The 22,133-nt window shown below is 43.5% G+C and overlaps 3 protein-coding genes across 9 annotated transcripts in view; 1 reads left to right on the forward strand and 2 right to left on the reverse strand.

Moving 5' to 3' along the window:
• Positions 1 to 4,682: 4,682 nt before the first annotated feature.
• zfand2a (zinc finger, AN1-type domain 2A) lies at positions 4,683 to 7,313 on the reverse strand. 3 transcript variants are annotated; one of them, XM_085933781.1, is made up of 10 exons: positions 7,180 to 7,313; positions 6,615 to 6,691; positions 6,447 to 6,541; positions 6,172 to 6,303; positions 5,917 to 6,068; positions 5,730 to 5,840; positions 5,516 to 5,591; positions 5,367 to 5,443; positions 5,184 to 5,268; positions 4,683 to 5,018 (listed from the first exon to the last, which is right to left on the reverse strand). In XM_085933781.1, exons 2-10 carry the CDS (start codon positions 6,667 to 6,669, stop codon positions 4,980 to 4,982), a joined length of 822 nt encoding a protein of 273 aa, XP_085789907.1. In that variant the 5' UTR covers positions 6,670 to 6,691; positions 7,180 to 7,313; the 3' UTR covers positions 4,683 to 4,979. The 3 variants fall into 3 exon arrangements, with proteins under 3 accessions (XP_085789907.1, XP_085789910.1, XP_085789908.1); XM_085933784.1 differs by having other exon boundaries at positions 5,138 to 5,268; XM_085933782.1 differs by having other exon boundaries at positions 6,615 to 6,688; positions 7,180 to 7,310.
• The window catches only part of micall2a (mical-like 2a), a 70,912-nt gene continuing 55,958 nt past the window's right edge, over positions 7,180 to 22,133 (reverse strand). Inside the window, exons 18-21 of one of the 5 annotated variants that reach the window (XR_015068494.1) lie at positions 20,832 to 20,914; positions 8,154 to 8,209; positions 7,390 to 7,446; positions 7,199 to 7,313 (exon numbers count right to left, since the gene is read on the reverse strand). Coding sequence is in view for 1 of the 5 variants with exons in the window: in XM_085933777.1 (XP_085789903.1) it covers positions 20,892 to 20,914 (23 nt within the window). In the remaining 4 variants the exon portion in view is untranslated. Of the gene's footprint in view, positions 7,314 to 7,389; positions 7,447 to 8,153; positions 8,210 to 12,675; positions 13,029 to 16,949; positions 19,830 to 20,625; positions 20,915 to 22,133 lie in introns of those variants that run through there. The other 4 variants (XR_015068493.1, XR_015068495.1, XR_015068496.1 and 1 more) reach the window with 4 other exon arrangements.
• uncx (UNC homeobox) lies at positions 11,365 to 14,227 on the forward strand. The gene is made up of 3 exons (XM_085933780.1): positions 11,365 to 11,756; positions 12,010 to 12,185; positions 12,882 to 14,227. Exons 1-3 carry the CDS (start codon positions 11,495 to 11,497, stop codon positions 13,740 to 13,742), a joined length of 1,299 nt encoding a protein of 432 aa, XP_085789906.1. The 5' UTR covers positions 11,365 to 11,494; the 3' UTR covers positions 13,743 to 14,227.

Below are 22,133 nucleotides of genomic sequence, written 5' to 3' on the forward strand. Positions count from 1 at the left end.
GTAGCCCTCGATTGGTGAAGGGCTCTTACAGAGCCGCTTCGAGTATCAGAATGAATCTAAGCTTTGCGCCAGGAGGTTCCCACGGGCGGGTCTGCGGTTCCACGAGTTGGCCCTCTTGCGAGCGTTCAATTATGTATTCCACCGGCAATTGTGATCGTGACGACGGGTTGCTCAGTTCCAGGAAACGTTAAGACGTTTCTACTTGTTAGCAATTCCTAGAATCAATGAAAATTCAGTAAGCTCCCCTCCATTGTGGATTCCAGCTTGAAGTTCTCACTTTTTTTTTTTTTTTTTGTACGGATTGTAACTCCATGTTCTTCTGCCTGACATTTATTTTGCCGGTAATTCCACTCTTGGCCACTAGACTTTGGGACTTTAGATGGGGGTACACTATTTTGTTCAACATTGTCCATCCATCCATTTTCTGAACTGCTTCATCCCTACGGGGGTCGCGGGTATGCTGGAGTCTATCCCAGCCGTCATCGGGCAGTAGGCGGGGGACACCCTGAACCGGTTGCCAGCCAATCACAGGGCACACAGAGACAAACAACCATTTGCACTCGCACTCACACCTAGGGACAATTTGGGAGCGCTCAATCGGCCTACCAAGCATATCTTTGGGATGTGGGAGGAAACCGGAGTGCCCGGAGAAAACCCTCGAGGGCCCGGGGAGAAGATGCAAACTCCACACAGGGAGGGCCAGAGTTGGAATCGAACCCGTACCCTCCTAACTGTGAGGCGGACGTGCTACCCGGTGCGTCTCCGAGCCGCTTTTCGACATTGTAAATTTGAAAAATTAAAACCAAAACTCAGTTCACCTCAGTTTAATTATTGCTGAAGATTACAGAATTACCAAATTTCTTCAATCCTGCTTTTTAAACCAACAAAAGTGACGGCTGTAGATTTCTTTTTATTTATGCATGATTATTGCTGTATGTTGTGAGATGATATCATCTCACAACATTTCATCTTATTTTGATACCGATGGGAAAATAATAAGAGGAGCACCGAGTCCATTTGGCGAGCGAGTAAAGTGAATTTCAATGAGCTTTACTTATGCATCCGATTTTGCATAACAACATGCGTCGCTGTCAGGTCACATTCCAGTCCTGCTTTGATTAAACCGCACACACGTGCGGCTTTCAGATGGAAATCGTTCACACGGCAGCATTAAACTTTCATTTAACTCTGCGGCATTGCGGGGAATAAAATGAAGACGACAAACAACCACGCACAAAAGAAATGGAAAGCACTTGATATTGTGAGTCTGCTCTATTTTCCTGATACTGTAACACTTTAGCCATGCAGAGAAGATTGAGAAAAAAAAAAACCACACTGTGCATTTATATTTATATTTCCTGCACGTGCATAGATGGAAATGGTCTGAATTGACATTCATCGGTATTAACGACACCTACTGGACTTACTTTGAAAAAGGGAATGCTTGGGGGGGGGGGGGGGGGAGACCAAAGGCATGCAGGGAGGAAGGGAAGGGATAGGGAATAAAGATGCAGATATGTGACAGGATCTCATTTGAAGGAAAGAACAAAGGATGCAAAAGCATCCACAGGACAAACTTTACACTTCTGGCCAAAATGCAACATCGCTGTCCGCATGCAACCTACCTGGATGATGAAGACGTTGCAGTCCCGAATCCCTCCGCTGCCTCTCGCTATCTGATTCTTGTTGCTATCCGCTACCCCACCTCACACCCACCCACTGACTCACTTCATCACCCTCACATCCCCCCCCCTCCCATATCGGCAAGGCTCCACTTGCGCTTCCCCGCAGGAGCGAGAGGAAGAGGAGGGGATGAGGGATGCTGCGGTGGCACATCTTCCCGGGTCTCGGGAAAATGATGATGATGATGATGTTTGAAGTGTTGCGAGCGCACCTTGCTTGAGGCGATCCCTGTCTGAGATGACAGCGCGCGGTCGGGTTCAGTCCGGGGGTGGGGAAAATTCTGTAACACAGGAAACAAACAGTGTTGTGAATTTAATTACAGCAGTAGTGACGGATCTGCCTTCAGGTTAGTCATTCAAACAACGACACTGCGGAAACAATAAACGTGAGCCTTGAATATACAAAAGACGAGGAGGATGCAGATTATGTTCCTCCGTTGAAATGAAAGAATGTGAAAATATGTGAGTCAGTGTGTGTAGAAGCCCTTCATTGGAATGTATGAATGTGAAAATAATTTCAAGTTAGCTCTTTTGTTATTCAATATTGCCCATCAAGATGAAAGGAAATGCCATCTATCCGTTACCTCACCAAAAAAAAACACAACAACACTAAAATCATGTAAATGAAGCCAGTCAAAACTTTAACAGGCTCACTACAGTAATGTTGTTACAGTAAGAAAGTAACTAGTAATAAAGTTCAACTAGTAAAAACTGAATGATGACGCAGGAGTGCCTTAATGATGATTGTGAAGAGTCCCATTCTTGTCCATATTTGGACTTCCTGCTTCCAGCACATTTTTTCCCTGAGGATAAAGAATATATGCCTGAGTATTGTTTAATCATCTCTCTACATCTCCGTCATTTGTGTTCAAATATTTGTTGCTTGGTTTTAACATTGCTTCTCAACAGTACATGCTAAACCTTAGCCCAATTATGGTGTTTGCTTATCTGTGTTAGCATTAAGCGAGCAGACTTTAAAAGTACATCTAAATGAGAGTACTTGGATCTCTGGCTACTCTGCTCAGGGGTCTCAACCTCATTTTTGCCTCGCTATTGACTTTGCAAGTGAGTCATCTGAGCTCCCGGGCTGTCGACGTGCACTCTTCAGTGAGCTCCAGTATGAGCATAAAGACTTATGGCCGCAGTCCATGGCAACCAACCTGAGTGTGACCCTCTAATTGGTGCTGGATCAGATTTTTATCACCGTGTCAACGCACTGTAAATGAGCGGCTGAGTGTGCTCGCCGAGGGTGATGCCGTTAACTTGTGACCTGTTCAGAGCCGCAACGTTCACGACTTGTCATCCATCAGCAGCCGGGTGGGCCTTTGGCTGAGGATGGATGACGGGCGTGTCTTGGGGACAATTAAAGTTAAGGTCATTTGCATTTTTTCAATGGAAACCAGAAAGAGGTCATTTGCATTTTTCAATGGAAACCAGAAAATCTGATAGCAGCAACGTCACTAACAAGGTAACCCAAATTCAAATTGCACACAAAGCATTTAACGTCATTTCGATCTTAACGTGAAGAAATTGACAATAAAGCTGACTTTGACTTTTGATTTGTCTGCCGGGTGTGCCATTGTGTAAAATGGAATGGTGAAGGGGGGGGGGGGAAGCCATATTAAATTCAGGAATACCTCCCGGAGTTGTTTTTATGAGGGTCTCCATGGTAACCGGCCGTGAATTGCTGGGGAAAAAGGCAACACCAAGACAAAAACATTAATGGATTGATGCCTTTCAGGACATCCGGGAGCCACGCAAAATGAGGAAAAAAATAAAATAAAAAAATGCTCTGACCTGTGGCCTCAGTGGAAGTTGTGCTAGCGCGGCGAGTTCCGTTCCCCTCGGAGCTAAAAGTCAAACACCAAGGAAATCAATTTGGATTCATGAAGGGGCTGTGGGGTTTCACAATGATGAGATTTGTGCTTCCAATTTCAGTTTGGCTGTGTGAAGTGTCGCTGGCGTGCAAGCAGTTCAATAGTCGTCGTGACCAAACAAGGCACAGCGTCATTATCCTCAAGGCTCACATAATTATTTCCAGTCAATTTATTGGCCAAAAGCAGCTTTCCCTATTAGTCCAAGAACACGCTTTATATCGACTCATTTGCTGTACTGTACAAATCAATTGCACATACGGGCGGCGGGTTTACGTTCCAGCCTAAGATTACCTCCCAACGGACGCAACCACCAAGTATTAATCAGTGCCTCCGAGGAAATTAGGGAAGCATTTCAGGTAAAAGCTAAAAAGCGCCATTCGCTGGACTAGCTGGGCCATTAGTGTCACAACCTGAATTGAGCAAAGGAATATATTTGAAAAAAAAGAAATAAAAAAAATCCCATTCATGAATCAAAAAGGCAAGAATGAATGAAGCTTTACTTCTGATGCACGAGTGAGACATTTCGGGACACTGACGAGAGAAAAAATTCCGCTGTGATGATATTAAAATTTGCATTATTTTCATTTCATTCCATTGTTAAGGCAATTTTCAATGGTCTTCAATGACAGCACAGAGATGTGATCTTTTTTCCCCCCATCTCATAGAGAGCACAGGAAAGTCCAATCACCGTGCAACCTAGATTTTAGAGTATCATTTGATAGCTGTGAGTCATTCCTGCATTTCACATCTTCAGTTAGAAAAGTTCAGTCGGGTCATACATCCCTGGAGAATGGAACGTGATTGTTAGGCAGGTGCAGCTTTCGCTTCAAGTGCGTATTCAAAATGCATCACGTAACATGAGAGAATTTTGATTCATAATGGAGTGCTCAGGGGAGCTTCAGAGCTTGAAGAATGCACAGGAAAATTAACGTTATAATTGACTCATTTAGGTTCCACACTATTCTAAATTGAGTTGACCGGACTACTTTTTTTGTGTAACCAAATACAATCGTGTGTAGATGGATAGCTGAAGGTCGGCTCTGCTGAATGAATCTATACTGCCATCTGCTGTACATGCGTGGGATAGCTACTACACTGAGCAGGGGAAAAAAAACAGAATGGATAAGTGTTTGAAATAATTTAATAATTCTTTATAGACTGCAAAATAGCAGTTTGATGATCAGCATATGTATAAAATATGTACAGAGCAACTTATTGGCAAAAATGACAGAACCTGCTGGATGTGTGTGCTTAGTTTTTCAGTGTAGAAGGCGGCAAGCGAGTAACAGTTGATCATTTTGTTGAAAAATAAAAACAATCATCGCTGCTGGATATTGAGGATCCAGTCTGTGAGGTTGCTGGTGGAACATTACCACAGTTTGGGAAGGAAAAAAATAAATTGGAAAGCAGCAGTCAGAGCTTAAGAAAGGCTGCAGTTCGACGGTTTGGACTCTCGGCCCTGAAAGAAAAAAAAAAGATGCTTAGAATCAATTTCTTATTTCACACGTTTCCCAAAATGATTGCAAATTGTCATTCCACTCCGTGGAAAGAAGATAAGGTGTCATGTCGGCCGCATACCTATATGCTAGAAGGGCTAGTGCTGGCTAACTGTTCCGACCGGTACCTGTTGTCTCTGCTGCTGGCGCCTGTACTCTTCCTCGCTGGCAGCCAGTGCCTGAGCTAGAGCCAGATCCTCCTGCTCCTGCGGACTGAGGCACAAACACAGTGAACATGTGCCCATTGGACTGGCTAACAAAATCGACAACATATAAAACAAACTATCCTGTCATGGAGTAACATTACCTACCTGAGGGTAGCCTGTGTGGGAGGTCTGGACTCGGCCAATGACATCTCTAGGGCTCTTTGTAAGGCCTGCTCCTCAGTCTGAAAGCAGGAAAAGACTAAAATGGTCACAGCGCTCATAAAACGAAGGCCTTACGATGTTCCTTTGCTTACCATGCCCGCCTGAAAGGACGCCGACGGCTGCACCACATTGTGTGCCGATACAGAGGTCGGTATCGGTCTGCTTGTGCTGGAGGACAAAGAGAAGGAACAGCGTTGTTAAATAAACCAAAGAGAGTGGCTCCCTCTAGTGGCGAAATAATTAAATGCAGAATGTAAACCATGGGAATGCATCGATGCAATTGTATGGGTTTTTTTCTTTTCTTACTTGCTACTGTGCCCTCTGCTGGCTGCACTGCCACCATTAGAAACTGATCTGGAGTGTCCTGGAGAGGATGAGGCAGAGGAGGAACTCTGAGCCCTCATGAAAGCAGCATGTCTACAATAAAATAGACGTGAAATTTGATGAGCAGTGTTCGAAGCGCGACGGGACATATTATGGCACGAGTACCAACCCGGCTTGGGACAGAGGTTTGCCGTCACTCTTACAATCGTGGTCGAGCGGGTGGCGGTGTTTAAGACAGTAATTTTGATGACACTGGTCACATGTCACGCGCATCATTTCTTTCTGCTTGCAGCCGCCTTTGGAGCACTTGTTGGTGAATATCTGCAAACAGCAAGTTGAACAAGAACGTCACAGATTGGTTACAGTGAAGCGCTTTTTCATTTGGAGCTTACATGGGGTAAAAATAATGATTTCATGTGCTAACCTTTCTTTTCCGTTGCGCCGGGTCCGATTTACAATCCCGATCGATGTGCTCCCCAACTTTAATATCAGGCATCTCTCCTCTCTTGATGGGAATGGGAATGTTGCACAGTGGGCACACTGGGACCTGGATATCCTGTTTTTTGAAGCAGACATCTTGACAAACGTGGCCAATCAATGTAACACAACTAAATTGCGTGACTTGAAATGTATATGCAGAAATAGATTTCAAATCAGAATTGGGTGCAGTGATAATCCAACTACACAACTCCGGTTTACCTTTTTGTAAGACGAAGTGCATTTGTGGTGTGCATAAGTGACGTGGTCCTTGCAGAAGATCTCTTGACAGGCATCACATTTCATGGGAAGGAAGTCTGGCATGACAAAATATCCTTTTCATTTTCATGCTCATGAGGCATTTATCTACTACTGACTGTGCTCACCCACCTAAACGCTTGCAGGTCTTCTCTGAACATTGCTCGCCCAAATCTGGAAACTCCATGGCTTTCAAAGAGAAGTCTCTGCTAAAGAAAGAAAACAATTGTGATGATGTAAACACAGCAGCCCACCGGATGCTAGCTAGCTAGTAGCATTAGCCTCCGTTATGTCAAGTCATCGTTACTTTGCAAACAAGCAACAAACCTTAGCGTTCGCGATCACATCATGACACAAAGCCTGAGAGTTGTACACTACTTCCGACATAACACACATTGGAATTTCCACCATGAAACAAGAGCAAACTAATCAAAGAAATCACATCGATTTAGACAGCATATAGCTCGCTAGCTGGGGTTATGCTCACGTAAAAGATTAGCAACTAATTGGGTGAAGAAGTTACATAACCATTATCGACTAAAGTCTTTATGCAATAACTTGGGGACTGATATATAATACAACGGATGCCGTTAAATCGCCCACCTAGCGTTTCTATTTCACTAAAACCTATAGCCTCACAACTAGCAAGTGGCTAACAACAATATTTACAATAGTAGAAATGATGTTTTTTACTCACCAGGTTAAACGTCGTCGTCGTCTTACAAACGTAGAATTACGGAGAAATGGTCAAATAACTCGCTTGACGTTCAAGGTGCTCCAGACGGCCAACAAACTCCTCTTGGGCCACTCAACCGTGGATATTTGAGATGTCTGTCAAAACAAGCCCCGCCTACTAAGCCTCGTCATGCTGATTTAGTGTAACACGTCATCCGCACTGACGTCATACTTAATGGGCCAAAACGGTCTGGAAAGTTCGAGGAGGTACTGGAGTTTTGTTTAGCCTCTAAAAAAAAAAAAAAGTAATTTTGTGGACATACAGAAATCAAGGTTTTCGATCATCTTATACTGTTCACAATTCCATCAGTTTGATACACTGTGCAATAATGTTATGTAGAATCAATATTATTGCATATATTATTGACCTACGTCATTTACACTGTTTAAAGTGTACCTAATTAAGTATCCGTACAATTACAACGGCTCTCAGGTTGCATGTTTTGGACACTTTTTCAAGCATCACCTGATGGCATTTAGCAGTACTACCAGTGTAGCACTGTCACTAAACGGCCGCTAGAGGGCACTACAACTCCACACTGAAAAGCTCCCTTGAGTAATAGATGCGTTTGAGGCAGGTGATGGGGTCAAGGAGGCTTAACAGCCTGCTAGAAGATCGGTTTTGCAGCAGTCAGATGACATTTCAAAATGCAATGCTTGCTTGGATAGTCAATAAAAATGGGTGTAGTAGATAAGGTACAAAAAAACAAAGGGGGCGGGGGGCATTCGGAGCTCTTCTGTGTTATTTGGTGCAGATTTTCACATGTCATTATTCTCTTGGGTTTAGGATATTTTGGTGCAGCGGCAGATGGCTGAGCGACACAACACAATGGGCAACTTTCTCTCCAGTAACGTGAGATGCAACCTGGGACGACGGATGGCCAAGCCAAGTTTCCGTCGTGCAAACTAGTACATCGTTCAAGCGCTTAGGCTTACTTTTTTGCCAATTCTTCCAAGACGTCGTGGGTTCAGGGTGACTTGATACGGAAATACTAAAGGAGGAAAGAAGCAAACATGAGTTTAGATCACTTCTTAAATCACTTCAATAAAGAACTGCAGTCGATTTCAGTGTCAAAGTTGGCCTTGACCTCAACCAAATCACAAGATCATAATGAAAAGGTGGCTCCAAATTTACCTCCATTTTATTTTGGAAATCTTTCAGGAGAATGCTCCTAAAGTTAAATCATAATAAAAAATAATTATTATAAACAGAGTGCACCCTTCATCCAGTGCTGTAATTAACAAAATAAGCGAAGGAAGCAGGAGGAAGAAGGGAACAAGTAGGAGGGGGGGGGGGGGGGGGGCGCAAATGCAAATTATCCCGCACAAAGGCTCCTCGCAAATTGGCGTCACCATTTCTCAAATTATATCATTACTATATTTTGAAAATGTTAATCTGTTGAGCGGATTTCCCGGGGGAGTTGGGTAAATTAGTTCTATTTCCGAGGCTGCCCGCCTCTCCGCAGGAAAAGCAGAAGAAAGAAAAAAAAAAAAAGAGAGGGGCGGGGGGAAGAGGCACGTCGGCGACAAGCACCTCTGATTTGCTGATTACAATTAGACTCCCCACTTTGGGCTTCTTCAAGCATTCATAATTTTCGGCATATTAAGCACGTTTTAGCAAAAGGTGATAAGTCACTTTTAATTGAAATGAAATGATTATTCTAATGGAAGTTTGGTTAGTCTTATTATTATTATGAGGAGGAGGCACTAGTCAGGGCAGGCTTCATTTTTTAACATGAAGCGAAGAGTGAGAGAGAGAGAGAGAGAGAGAGAGAGAGAGAGAGAGAGAGAGAGAGAGGGAGGAAGATGAGTGCATGGAGGGGTGGGGGGGGGGAGATTTTGAAGGGCATTAGGGTGTCAGGATTGAATGAGGTAATTTGAAGGGAATTACTTTCTCTTCTATCAGAAATGAACTGAATTAAAAAGTCCAAATCAATCGCTTTCACTTCTCCATTCTACTTTGACAGCGGCACAATTACATATAATTAGATGGGAGGAAACTTTTAATTGTGGGATTAGAGGCAGAGGCAGAGCATTTGCAAGGATCAGAGAGAGAGAGAGAGAGACAGGGATGGGGAACATTTCCAAGCACTTCTTTAATTTTTTGTATTTTTTTTTTAGGGTGGGGGGGGGGGTTGTTGTCGCTTTGCTTCGAAATCGAATCAAAGGATTTGGGAGCTTAAAATGGCAACCAGCCTCTCTCTCCTGCTCTCGGTCTGTCTATTTTTTTGTACTGTTTAATTGCAACTGCATCTAGTTCATCCAAATCATCCCGCCAAAAAAAAAAAAAAAAAATTAATTTAGATTTAATTCTATAATTATCACCAAATCAAATAATGTGCAACCTAATTTAGATGGTTAAAAATTAACGTGCGTGAAGTTAATTGAGTAATTAAACCCCCTAAACTGCCGCCTATTAATTTGCCTGCCTAATTAAAAATGAATTTGATGCCGTGCATCTTTGTTGGCAGTAGATGGGCATCCCGATAAGGCCTCAACTTGACTTTTTTGAGTGCAGGTTGAACAGGTTAACTCCATTTACTGTTAAGCAGGCTTCATTGCAGCTCCAGATGTAATCGCATGGATCAAATTTCAACAACAAGCTGCTGGAAGAGCTTATAAGAGCAACAGAAAGTCGCTCGTATGGATGCAATATGCAGAAAAATTCATGTCAGCCAAGTCGGGTTTAATAAATGCTGCTAACTTTTAAGCAGAAATTATAAACTGCACCAAATTGAACTCCGAGCGGCCATTTATTCAAGTTAACCTTTGATCTTTCAAACTGCCATGGTGGAAAAAGCCCTCGATGACGTCGAACATTTTGAGTACTTTTGCTCTTCTCTCTCATCAGCACCCATGAACTCATATTCATTTGGATCTATAGTTAAATAACAATAAATGCAAGAAGAGTATAAACCACCATGCAACCCCTAAACATTTTTGTTTGCATGTCTATTTGCCCCCAAAAAAAAGAAGGTATTTGCTACAATGGGAGGAACAAAAAAAAAAAAAGGCAACAAGACAGGGAGGGCAGTGGCTCGCCTCAATGGTGCCCATGTTTGTCTTATCCAGTTAATTAAAGTAAAGAATCTGACAATGTCACCCGTGCACATGTAGAAAAGAAAAAGAACCAATGTCTCTGGAGACTGTCAAAAGATTTTTTTGCACCCCCCGCCCCCCTCATAAAAATATAGAGATGGACCACAAGCAATTAATATTATTATTTTGGGGCTTATAATACGAGATAATTCATAAGGTCTTATACTGGTACTTAAAAAAAGACTTCAAAACCAGGAGCTCATTTTCGAGGGGGTAATTCAAATGCATGTGGAGGCTTGTTTTTATGTGGAGGAAAGGGTCAAGTGCAGGAGCGGATTATTTCCTTCCCTCATAATAATATTAATTAAACAATTTGCATGCTAATAAGCTAACAATTATCGCGGCTTCTGTTGAGAGATTCGGGTTATTACAACATGCCAATCCCAGCGTCAAGGGTCACCGAGGAAGAGGAGTGGGTGGGTCTGTGGGGGGTCTCAGGGAGGGTGTGTGTGTGTGTGTGTGTGTGTGCAAAATTTCAATTCTGATTAAATACCTTGTGACACGTCCACACTTGGCAAGCTGAATGCATCACTTGAGGGAATAATGATGTTATTTAGATTGGGCAGCATGAAGTCATTTTTTTTAATTGATATGGAAATATTAAATATGGAGAAATAAATCAATAAACGATATAACGATAGCAGATTTGTAAAAAAAAATATGTCAAACAAAGTAAAGGTGTCTGGTGGTGATTGGGGGGGGGGGGGCTCGTTGCGCTAAGCTACCCGCCTGCCTGCTTCCTTCTCCGGGATGCAAGCAACCCTTCCTCCCGGTGGGTCCCCGGTGTAAGCTGCAATGTAGTTCTTATCAAAGCCCTCTTGTCTTGTTGTGACAGCTCTGATATTGTTTATTGAGGTGGATGTCAGCCTTAATTAGCAATCGATACGGGAGGGGGTGAGAACGGTGTGTGTGTGTGTGTGGGGGGGGGGGGGGGGGGACGCGCTTGTGACGTCACCGGCCATTACCGCCTCTCATTGGGTCTCGGATCCCCTACAAACCAGGGCTAATTATCGGGGAGGTTTCATGTGGATAAAGTGGAGCTCATCTCCGCCTTGCACACATCATGCCCCCGCCTCGTCCGCCACATTTGCTTTTGCGTGCTTTTTAAAGTTTAGAAAAAAAAAAGCATAACAATCCCACCCCTATACATCACCGGCCCCCCAACAGACGCCCGCGGGATGATGGACAGCCGAATACTGGAGCCGCCTCACGCCCAGTTCGGAGGCTCTCTCGGCGGAGGCATGGTGGGCTTCCCGTACCACCTGAGCCACCACCACGTCTACGAGCTGGCCGCGGGCCATCAAATCCAATCCGCCGCCGTCCCTTTTTCCATAGACGGATTACTCAATGGGTCGTGCGCGGCGTCCGTGGGCGGCTCCGGCGGGCTATTGGCGTCTGGTTGCGGGATGAACGGAGACAATCAGCCGTACAAACTAACAGGTAGGAGCGCCTCCGTGCTTGCGCGCTTGTTGGGAAATGAGCAATTATCACGCATGACGAGCACAACGAGAAGGATTTTGCCTTCTAATGCATGCCTTTGGCGTAAAAACATGACGCAAAAAATGACACTCTAAATGCAAAAAAAAATTATTGTAAACAAGGAGGGAGACATGTGGCTGCATCCAAGCAGATGTTTTGCAAAAAATCACGCGGAAAAATGTCCTACTGCATGTTTGTGTGCTTGTGCTGGCAGACTCGGGAGACCTGGACAAGGAGAGCCCAGGCTGCAAGAGACGAAGAACGCGCACAAATTTCACCGGCTGGCAGCTGGAAGAGCTGGAGAAGGCGTTTAACGAGAGCCATTACCCAGACGTGTTCATGAGGGAGGCTCTGGCCCTCAGACTGGACCTCATTGAGTCCAGGGTGCAGGTAGAGTTTTTTTTTTTTTTTTTTTTTTTAGAAACCGATTTTATAGGCTGCAGATTACGATGCAAGTTTGTAGTCATGTTAAAAAAGATCAAAATGTCTAGTGCTACAGTTCAGCATTTTAAATGCATTTTTTAAAAATAATGTGCATTTTTCTGCATCATCGGGCTACCGAAAAAGTGTTATTAATAGTTTAAAATTGTGCTTACAGGCCTCTTTTGGTTATAAAAACCTGTATTAAAGAAAAACTCAAAATTTTAATTTGCTATTGCTGAAGTGTAACTATTTTGTGTGTGTGTGTGTATATATATATATATATATATATATATATATATATATATATATATATACACAACAAAAATATATGTATATATGTTGCAATAATTAATAGTTGCTGAAAATAATTTAAATGGTGTGTTATGGCCTTTTACACATAACTTGAAACGGGGTATAGGTAGTTTGTTGTCTTGATATTTATTTGAAAAAAATAATTTATACCTGACATTATATCAGCTCCTCTGTTATTGTCGTGTGTGCACAGATTGGCCAATTAAAAGTCCAATTAAAGACCCGAGCATGTGACAGCTAGAGCAGATAGTTAATTAAAACATTGTCGAGTTTAATTGATTTGTTTTAGGGGGGAAATTAATTTGAAAAAAAAAAAAAAAAAACGCTTTGTCTCGCTTTCCATGCATGCAGGTGTGGTTCCAGAACCGCCGAGCAAAGTGGAGGAAGAAAGAAAACACCAAGAAGGGTCCGGGCCGACCCGCACACAACGCACACCCGACAACCTGCAGCGGCGAGCCCATGGACCCGGAAGAGATCGCTCGGCGAGAACTGGATCGCCTGGAAAAGAAGAAACGGAAGCAGGAGCGTCGCCTGCTCAAGGCCCAGAACAAGCATTTGCACGGGGATCTATTTCACACGCCGGGATCGGACAGTGACAGCGGCTTGTCTCACGTCACTGACAGCGACCACGGAAGCGGCCAACGCTTGGACCTCACCAAACCTCTGTGCGACCAGCCGCCTCACTCGCTGCACACGCCGAACCAAAACCAAAGACACATGGACCAGGACGCTGGCGGCTCCGAGCTCGATTCGAGCGACAGCAGCCACCGATCGAGCCTGTGTTGCGGGTCCAACCGAAACTCCGGCTTGCAGAAACTCAACCCGTTCAGCGTGGAAAGCCTCCTATCGGACTCCAGACCCAGACGCAACTCCGCGCCCTTGCCCACCTCTCGCCCCCTCATTGGCAAAGGACACTTTCTGCTCTACCCCATCACGCAGCCCCTCGGATTCATCGTCCCCCAGACGGCCTTAAAAAACACTTCGAACCCCGACAGCGGTTCCGAAGAACATCAGGCGGCCGGCATCCAAGAGTGCGCAGCCTCTTCTGGGTGCAGGAGCGTCTCCCCGGGCGCAGCGGATAGAGACCGGGCGGGGTCGGGGTCCAGCAGCCCTGGGACTTTGGGCCACGAACACGGCGCACAATGCGGGAAGGATCATTTAGAGGAAAGTCAAGTAGAATCTCCACCGAACTGTCACGAAAAAACGGAATAAACTCAAGAGGGTAACGAACACCTTAAAATTTAAGGCCAAAGCTCTACTGTGCCACATTAGGTTCTCCTCTCCCTTTGAGTGCGAGTGTCGAGATATCATTTTAAACGTGTCAGAAAAATCTACAACAAAACCCTCAAGAGCTGTTTAAAAAAAAAATGAAACGACTATACTATTTATTTACATATGTGAGGCTTTTTTTCTTAAATAAATCTATTGTATACAATCACTCCGAAAGCGTGTACGACCTTAAATAGCGATAACAAGACTTCCGGGTAGGGGGCAGCCAATCACATGAGAGCGTTTTTCTTTGAGGACATTTTCACAGGTTTGAAGTTTTTTCTAGACTTCACACATTTTATTTTATTTAAAAAGAGAGAGAGATAATGAATAGCACTGTGTGTAAAAAAAAAAAAAATCACGTATTTTGCGTTGGGGTTGTAATGGACTTTGGATGTTTGGTTTTAAATGGAGACAATATTTTCGGGTAGAGTTAGCCAATCATGTGTGAGGGGGGGGGGGGGGTGCACAGTATATATATTTTTAATATTAAATAGCTACAATGAGACTTCTATAAGAAAAGCATATCAGATGAGTGCTTTTTCCTTTCTGGGGGATTGTGGGCCTATTTGGCATTGGTCTTTTTGTTTCTAAATGGCAAGAACAAGACTCCCGGGTAGGGTCAGCTAATCATGTGACAGCTTTTTTTGGTGTGTTTTCTTTTTGTTGAGGGTGGGGGGGGGGTCTCGTGTTATATTTCTGTATATTAAAGGCAACAACAAGACTTCTTGGTAGGGCCAGTCAATAATGTGCGATTTTCTTCTTCTGGGGAGAAACGCAAGTTGTATTTTATATATTGCCTTAACAAATATATTCATCTCTAACACATACACACACAGGCACACATATATCCACACATGCACACACACTCCAAAAGATGAAATGAGGTTAGGAGCCTGAGGCAAAAGGGAGCCGCTGCACTCCTGCAGAGTTTTGATATGAAAGTAATTATTTTCCCGGTGGCTACTTTGCGGGGGGAATACGGTTTATTTTAGCTCAAAAAAAAAAAAGAGAAGGGGGGGATGGTGGTGCGGAGGTGAGGGTGGAGGGGTAGGCTAATACATTACCGATTTGTGGCGATATGAAATCACATAAACTTCCAGGAATAATAGAATTAGCATGAAAAGGCCCGGGTGTCAAATTGAAATAGGAAAATAATAGCCTCGGCAGCTGCGTGCATGTGTGCATTATTGGATCGTGGGGAGGCATTTTCATGAGCTCTCATGCTCACTCCGTGTGTATGTGTGTGTGTGTGTGTGCCAGGAGGGGGGCCCTTGTGGACAAAAAGGAGGGAGGGGGTGTGCACATGAAGATAGATGTTCGATGATATCCGCTCATTGTTGTGTCGCCTTCACGTCCATGTCGGGCTCTTATCAGCCTATTGATCACAGCCGGGCTGTAATGTGCCGGCCCGGGCCGAACGTGCCCATTTACAATAGCACAACACATTTGTTCTAATGGGCAAGGCGCTCCCCGGGGATGCCAAGCGGGATCTGGGACATCTGCTACATGCCCCCCCCCCCCTCCTTGGCCGCCCCCTGCTCACTTCCTTTGCCAATATTGCACAATATCATGTCCAAGACATGTGGAAGCCATGTTTTTATTTTTAATAATAATCCAGCACAAAATAGCCAAGCCGGCTTTATCTGCATGAACCTTTTTTGCTGCTTTATTTGCAAATAGGAGAAATAATGAAAGTGCTGAGGCTTTAAGTCATGGCAGGCATATAAAAACATATTTACATAAATTGACACCCTTGCAGCTGTTTGCGCAAGGACTTATTAGGGAGAACATGTGGGGGATTATATGCAGCTTGCTTGCTGCTTATTATGATTTTATTAGCATCATTGGCAATTTATAATGTAATGTCTGAATAGGAAGTTGATTATTTTAGGTGCGATTAAAAATGATCAGTTTTGATTGACACGCTCTGTAAAATAAAAATAGTCATTATTGTTTGTTTGCAGGTGTTAGGAGGCAAAATATAAAAGCAAATTGATTATCGTAAATGGACACAATTATTCTCCTTGGCAAAAATTGATACCTGTGTCATTGAAACGTTTGAAGGCGATTTTATTTTAAATTTATGTTGAGCAGGTGTCTTATAAGAATCACAAAGACGAGAGGGGAAAAAGTGCATTTTTCTTTCTATATTTTTCCTCCCGGCTCCAATTTGCACTCGAATTGAATGTGTATCTGTATTTTATTTATTTTTCCATGCACGCTGCCCTCCGAGGCTATGTGGGACGTGTGCCCAGTTCATCTATAATTCATTAGCAGGCTGAATAGGAGTATCGCTGGCTGCACATTGGTGGCCTTAAGGTGAAATTAGCGATTTGCTTAAGTAGTTAAGCTTTTTCTCGCCCGAGAGCGGCACGCCTGCAATGCTTCAAGAGAACCATCAATCGATGGGGTTGTGCAAAAGAAAAGAAAAAAAAAGAAAGGAGCGGTGTGTCGCCCATGAATCACACTTTATGAATTCAATTTGGGCCCCCGTATAGCCGCAGAAATTTTCAATTTGAACGCCGGGATCATTATGGGGGGAAGAGTGTAAATTGTTTTTGCTCTATTATGCATCGCCGACGCCGTCGTTTTTCTCTCTAATTACGTGGAGGTGTCAGGTCGACCTGTCACGCGGGCGCTGATTTTCAATTTAACTGATCATCGTGCATCCAGACGCACTTGATAAATATGCCATGTCTACCGGCAAGTCTGGAATGCCAAGAGGGCAGGTGTGAGGAGAGGAGGAAGGGTGGGGGGGGAGGGGGGGGGAGACGAGGAGGAGGGGGGGGGGGGGCTGATCGGCAAAGTAATATTGGGCGGGATGTATGCGGCAATAAGTGCAGATCAGGCAGCTAATTTAGCACCTCCTGCTTTTTTTTTTTGGTCCCATTTCCATTTCTCATTTCGAACTCTCAGAGGAGCAGGAGAGGTAGGAGCCCAGAGGCGGGAAGTAAGCTGCATGGCCGTGCACTATCATGTAGGGGGGCAAGAGAGGGAGGGGGGAGGGGGGTTTACACAGGCAGCAAAAACCCCCGGCCCCTCACATTTGCCGGCATATAGGATATCAGGATTAATTAAGGCGAATGGACTTTGTGTTAGTTTTATTTAATGGGGACAAATTAATTAAAGCCGTTAGGATGTGTCGTTTGGCACGCTTGCCAAATAGTCCAAAAATCACAACATTTGCCATAATCAATATCATAAAATCGTACACAGATGAAAGCTCGCTTGCCTTCCCTAAAAAAAATCAAATGCTACTTGACATTTGGCTTCCTCTGTTGCAGCAACTTCAGTCATAACCTTCCTTCCCCTCCCTTCTTTTTTTTCCCCCCTCTTTCTTTTTAGGATTATTTCACACTCCTTCTCATTAATGCGCTGGTGGATTTAATCATGCTTATCTTTCAGGCACATACCTAGGATAAGCCTCAAATTAACCATCTGCACTGATGATTTTTTTGCAGAAAACCGTGGAAAAAGACAAAATGGATGTGTGGCATTTGCAAAGACAACCTCAATGATGGTAAATTAAAGACAGCCTATTCTGATTTTTTTTTTGTTCCCCAAATTTGAAAAAATCTCAATTTTCTCTTAACATGAATGTCAAAATTGACCGAAAAATGATAAGATATTGCTTCCACTATTTTAAGAAATCATCTTGCGGGCAGTTTAATAATATAAATTTCACATTTGACGACCATTTGCCTTGAATAACATCCGCACACACAGGGCAAATAATATTCTCATCTAAATGATTCATACTGATTAAAAATAAATATTGTGGTTTTACACATAAATACTATTTTGGGGGGGTTGTTGAACATGTCGCAGCTGTTCTTCAGTGGCGGATGGGGTGAGGGTTGGGAGGGCGACTTTCAAATAAACATTAAGCGATGGGAAGTCATTTGAAAATTTTGAAATCAACCAAATATCAAGAGGACGGAATTCTTGAATAACTTCAAATGAGGCGGTCCGTGTATGTGGGGGAAATGGCCATACTTGAGTGGGTGACGACTGAAAAGAGTGTGTGGAGGGGGGAAGGAGGAAGGGGGGCAGCCTTTAAAAGTTGACAGTTTTGTACGGGGAACGAACGGCGAGTTACACTCCTGTTGTGATTGCTCTGCGTGTTCTCCCCTTCGCTCGTCTTCCAGCTGGCGGCCTGACAGAGCTCGAGAGGCGACGAGACACAAACACAAACAAAAGTAGCGGGCGTACACGTCAAGCACGCTTGTGGTAACATAAATAAACTTAAATCATCCTGCATACATTTTGTTTTTCAGAAAAACATGGCAAGATGGCAAACAAAAAAAAAAAAGCTACACTAACCACAATTGGGAGCTGTTTAAAATTTTCAGATTCCTTTAATGGAGCCAAAAAAAAAAAAAAAATTCAAACGCAATAACAATGTCACTGTTAACTGACCAGCTCGTTATTATCTTTGCATTGACTCACACGAGCCAGCGTATAGAATCCTAAATATAAATCAAGCGCATATCTGCAGCAATTAGCATCTTTTCTCGTGTTTGTCATTAGGAAATCTGTGCTTTGTAATTGACTTCACTTTGGTTAAGTACCGGTTTATCTATCGGCTCGGACCTTCACAGTAAATGGAGTCAATTAAAAGCCACTCTTCTGTCTGATAGAAATCAAAGCATCAAAGCCTGTTATGAAAAGACAATTAGTCTAAACGGGGACATTTCCTGCTTCGGCGGCTCTTTAGTGGCCGATAAAATGATCAGGAGGACCTTCTGCCCCAAAATGGAGTTTTTTTTTAAAACTCTGCTTTGCAGCATGGAGGAAGTAGAGAAGCGACAACTACTGTCTCACCTCCATTTACTCTAAAAGGAGGACAAATCAGCACAAGCGACCTCCAAGTCCCAGTTTGGGATGTAAGCTATTTGTTTCTTTTTTTTTTTTTCATCCGATCAATGCGAATCACCAAGTTTGCCGGAGTCACACGCAAAGAACCCCGGAGAACATCCCGAGGTGCAGCCTTGAAAGCTTTGCGAGAATCAAACTGTCGTTTGGTCAATAGCGAAAAGGAATAGGGGGAGCATCAAGCGATGTGTGATCCGAGCGACGGTGGCGTCCATGTGGGCCTCGGGCAGCCGGCGGGTTGTCTCGAATATCGATAAGCGTGTACAGCGCCATCACAGCGGGGTTTAAATCAGTGGGACAAATGTGGAAGTTTGACTTCACACCTGGATGCAAACCAAATCTAGCAAGCTTTACTCTCTATCGACTTTCGGTAAATACGTTCAATTGGTACAGTTGGAAACGAAATGGTGCGTTTCATAAAAAGTAACATCCAAGTTGACTAGTCAATGACAAACAGAGGATTTTTGTCTGGCAAACATTGTGACAGTTTTTAGAAGTCTTTGTAGGCCCAAAAATATTTCGATGAGGGCCCGGACTCATTTCGCCGGCCGATATTGGCATGAATTGCCATTTATTCATTTAATTTAGGATTATTATTAAAATACTAACATCTTATAACATAAGACACAGATAATCACATTTAAATACCCCCTACCAAAAATAAATATGACAAAAAGAAATTGCCGATTTTTCTCCCCGTCAAAGTGAAATAATCTCGGACAAAGTATCGTTAAACAGTCAGTTCTGTCTGCAAATTTTACCTTCATTTATTATATGTATTTAAGGACCCAAAAAATCTGACACACGAGTTATTTTTTGAAAGGAATCGGCCCATTAATGGTTCATTGCAATCCTATTCAGCCAAATATCGCAAATGGCGTCAGCCTCAAAACACCCATATCAGCCACCCGAGTTAAGATTGAAAGTCTTTCTTGGAAGTGTCTGTACAGACGGCACCCGTGATTGAGTGGGAGCATATAAGCCATTTAGCAAAACACACCCGCACGCGCGATCCTGGCGCCGTGTAAATGTTGTCATCGGCGGCTTAGCGCTCGCTGCTGATTTGTATGAAAGAGACGAGTCTTTTTCCTTTTGCTGACTTCCCGGGGAATCTTTGCCCCGGAGGTTAATAAAGCGTGAAGTGTGAAAAACCTGCCGAGATGGGATGAGTTAAACACCAGCTTCAAACCTTCGTGCGCTACTGTCTACATTTATTTGTGTGTGTTTTGCTCTTTTAGAAGAAGACTTAAATCCATCGGACATCTGCTGCCACCGGCGGCGGTGACCACGTGAATGCCGAGTGTGACGAGAGTCGAGCGACACTTCCCATTTGTTTTACTATTTTACAGTAAGAAAAATATTACTGTGAAATTGCAGCTAGTTTCGTAAGTCGCCGCCACAGCAAACCTATAAAAAAAAAAAAAAAAGATAAAAAATTGCTGTTATAGTTCCTTCAAGGAAGAATCTTATTTGGCCCTCCTATTAACTAAAAATATTTTCCAAGTAAGTTTCTTTTTTTAATTCTGATACAAAAACTTTGATTGACAGAAGCTCTGCAGTGAGTCAGTGCAGTTCACACTTTGACCTCCATCATGGATACGGCGCTCACCTAAAGGAGAAATTTGACTTACAGACATTTTTGGGCCGCAATTAAAAACGCCCTGACGAGGGCGGCAAGGCGAGAGGGAGTCCGAGACGATCACAATTAAAGCGCTACTGCAAACCTTCGGAACACCGTGGAGGCCAAGACCTCACATTGCGCTTTTACATGCACATTATTTAATCCCCCAGCTCTGCCTGCTAACTACTGACATGTACACGCTCTGTCATGAAGCTCAGGGACAGGAGCAGATATTCCACTCCGGGCGCACTTTTTCATTTAATGGCCTTTCGGGGGGGGGGGGGGCAGGGTGTTCAACCGGGCCTGAAAATATAAATAAATAAGTAGTTGAAAATGTTTAATGATTTAGGAATTTGACAGTGGCCCAACAGACTGGCCCACCTCGCCCACTGACCACCTTTTATGTTCAACCTCGTGACTCAAGTTTGGAAAAAAAACAACAACAACACAAACCCTACCTCGATCTCCAGCCTATTCTGCCGAGGCAGCAAGCAAATGAAAGGTGATAACGGGACACAATCGATGGCGTTTACCTCTCGGAGGTGTGAGAACATCCATCAGCCGCGGCGAGGACGACCCGGGAGCCCAAAGCTTTATTGACGGCGTGAGGGGGAACCTGCGGAGAGAACATTTTAACACATGCAAGGTTTATTTAGCTGCTATTGACCAGGCACTGGAACTTTCAAAGTAAATAATTACTTGGACGTAAACATTTGCTTAAACAAACAAAAAAATAGCTACTTTGGAGAAATCCATACATCCACTTTGCCTGTCTTCCTCAAGCATAATGTTGATCTACTAAAAGAATAACTTGGACGTGAAACATTTGCTTAAACAAAAAAAAAATAGAGAGAGAGAAATCCATTCATCCACTTTGCTTGTCTTAATGTTAATATACTAACCAAGTTTTGTATGTAATATAAAACATACAAGGAGAAGAATTACTGCTAACATATTGAAGAATTAATCTGCTAGCCTAATGCTAATGCTAATACACAATCAGAAATATATATCAGAAACAGGTATTTGAACATAAAATGTGCAGCAACACAATTAGACATTCACGCAGTCATTTATTGTTTATTCTCTCAATCATTTCGATTGGGAAAGATGATTTTTGATACGAGCGAACTATGCTAGGCGTGTGGATTTCCCCCCACGGGATTGCTACGCTACGTTGCGATGCACGCAGTCTGCGCAGTGATTAAATCTTTGTATGCGTTTGAGGTACGTAGACGTCAGTCAATCTCATAATTGACTCGTATTAGCATGTTATTCTGGAAACACCTCCATTAACATGTTAATTAGCATAGCGGGTTCAGACACTAATTAAGGGTTAAGACTTTATTTATGAATTAGCATAAATTTGCACAATGTCTGATTTGAAGCAGTTCCACGCGGGACGATCAATTGAGAATTTCATAGAGAGCACTATTTCCAATAAATACGTGTTTGTGCCTCGACGGGTGTGATTTCCAATTAGAGAGAATCCCGATTTCAATAAATGACCACCCCGACAAAAGCCCGCTCGCTCGCACATCTTGAAAGCGCCTCTGCAAATTAATGAACGGAACACGAGAGGAGGAAATGATTCCTCCTGAGTTCTCTTGGGCAGATAATGATTCTCATCTTTATCAGCGGTTCATCTTCTAAGGTCAAGTGAAAGTGAAAGGGATGCAAACCCCCCAGTGTTTCCAATTAAGATGAGAGAAAGAGAGCGAGAGGGGGGGGGGGGCGCAATAGCGGCGAGCTGCATTTTACACAGCCGTTTCCTGGCCCCTGAAGTATCCGCAGGCGATAGAAAACAAGACGATTAAATTATGACACCTACGAGT

This window comes from Syngnathus leptorhynchus, chromosome 16 (assembly GCF_054491065.1).
Source record: "Syngnathus leptorhynchus isolate UIUO chromosome 16, UIUO_Slep, whole genome shotgun sequence".
NCBI lineage: Eukaryota > Metazoa > Chordata > Actinopteri > Syngnathiformes > Syngnathidae > Syngnathus > Syngnathus leptorhynchus.

Bases quoted from the DNA above. Each gene is read 5' to 3' on its own strand.
- zfand2a (XM_085933781.1), bottom strand. From the start codon at position 6,669: ATGGAGTTTCCAGATTTGGGCGAGCAATGTTCAGAGAAGACCTGCAAG. The intron at 6,304-6,446 runs GTAAACCGGAGT...TTCAAAAAACAG, and splicing joins GCACTTCGTCTTACAAAAAG to GATATCCAGGTCCCAGTGTG. The intron at 6,069-6,171 runs GTTAGCACATGA...TGCTGTTTGCAG, and splicing joins CGGCGCAACGGAAAAGAAAG to ATATTCACCAACAAGTGCTC.
- uncx (XM_085933780.1), top strand. From the start codon at position 11,495: ATGATGGACAGCCGAATACTGGAGCCGCCTCACGCCCAGTTCGGAGGC. The intron at 11,757-12,009 runs GTAGGAGCGCCT...TTGTGCTGGCAG, and splicing joins TCAGCCGTACAAACTAACAG to ACTCGGGAGACCTGGACAAG. The intron at 12,186-12,881 runs GTAGAGTTTTTT...CCATGCATGCAG, and splicing joins TCATTGAGTCCAGGGTGCAG to GTGTGGTTCCAGAACCGCCG.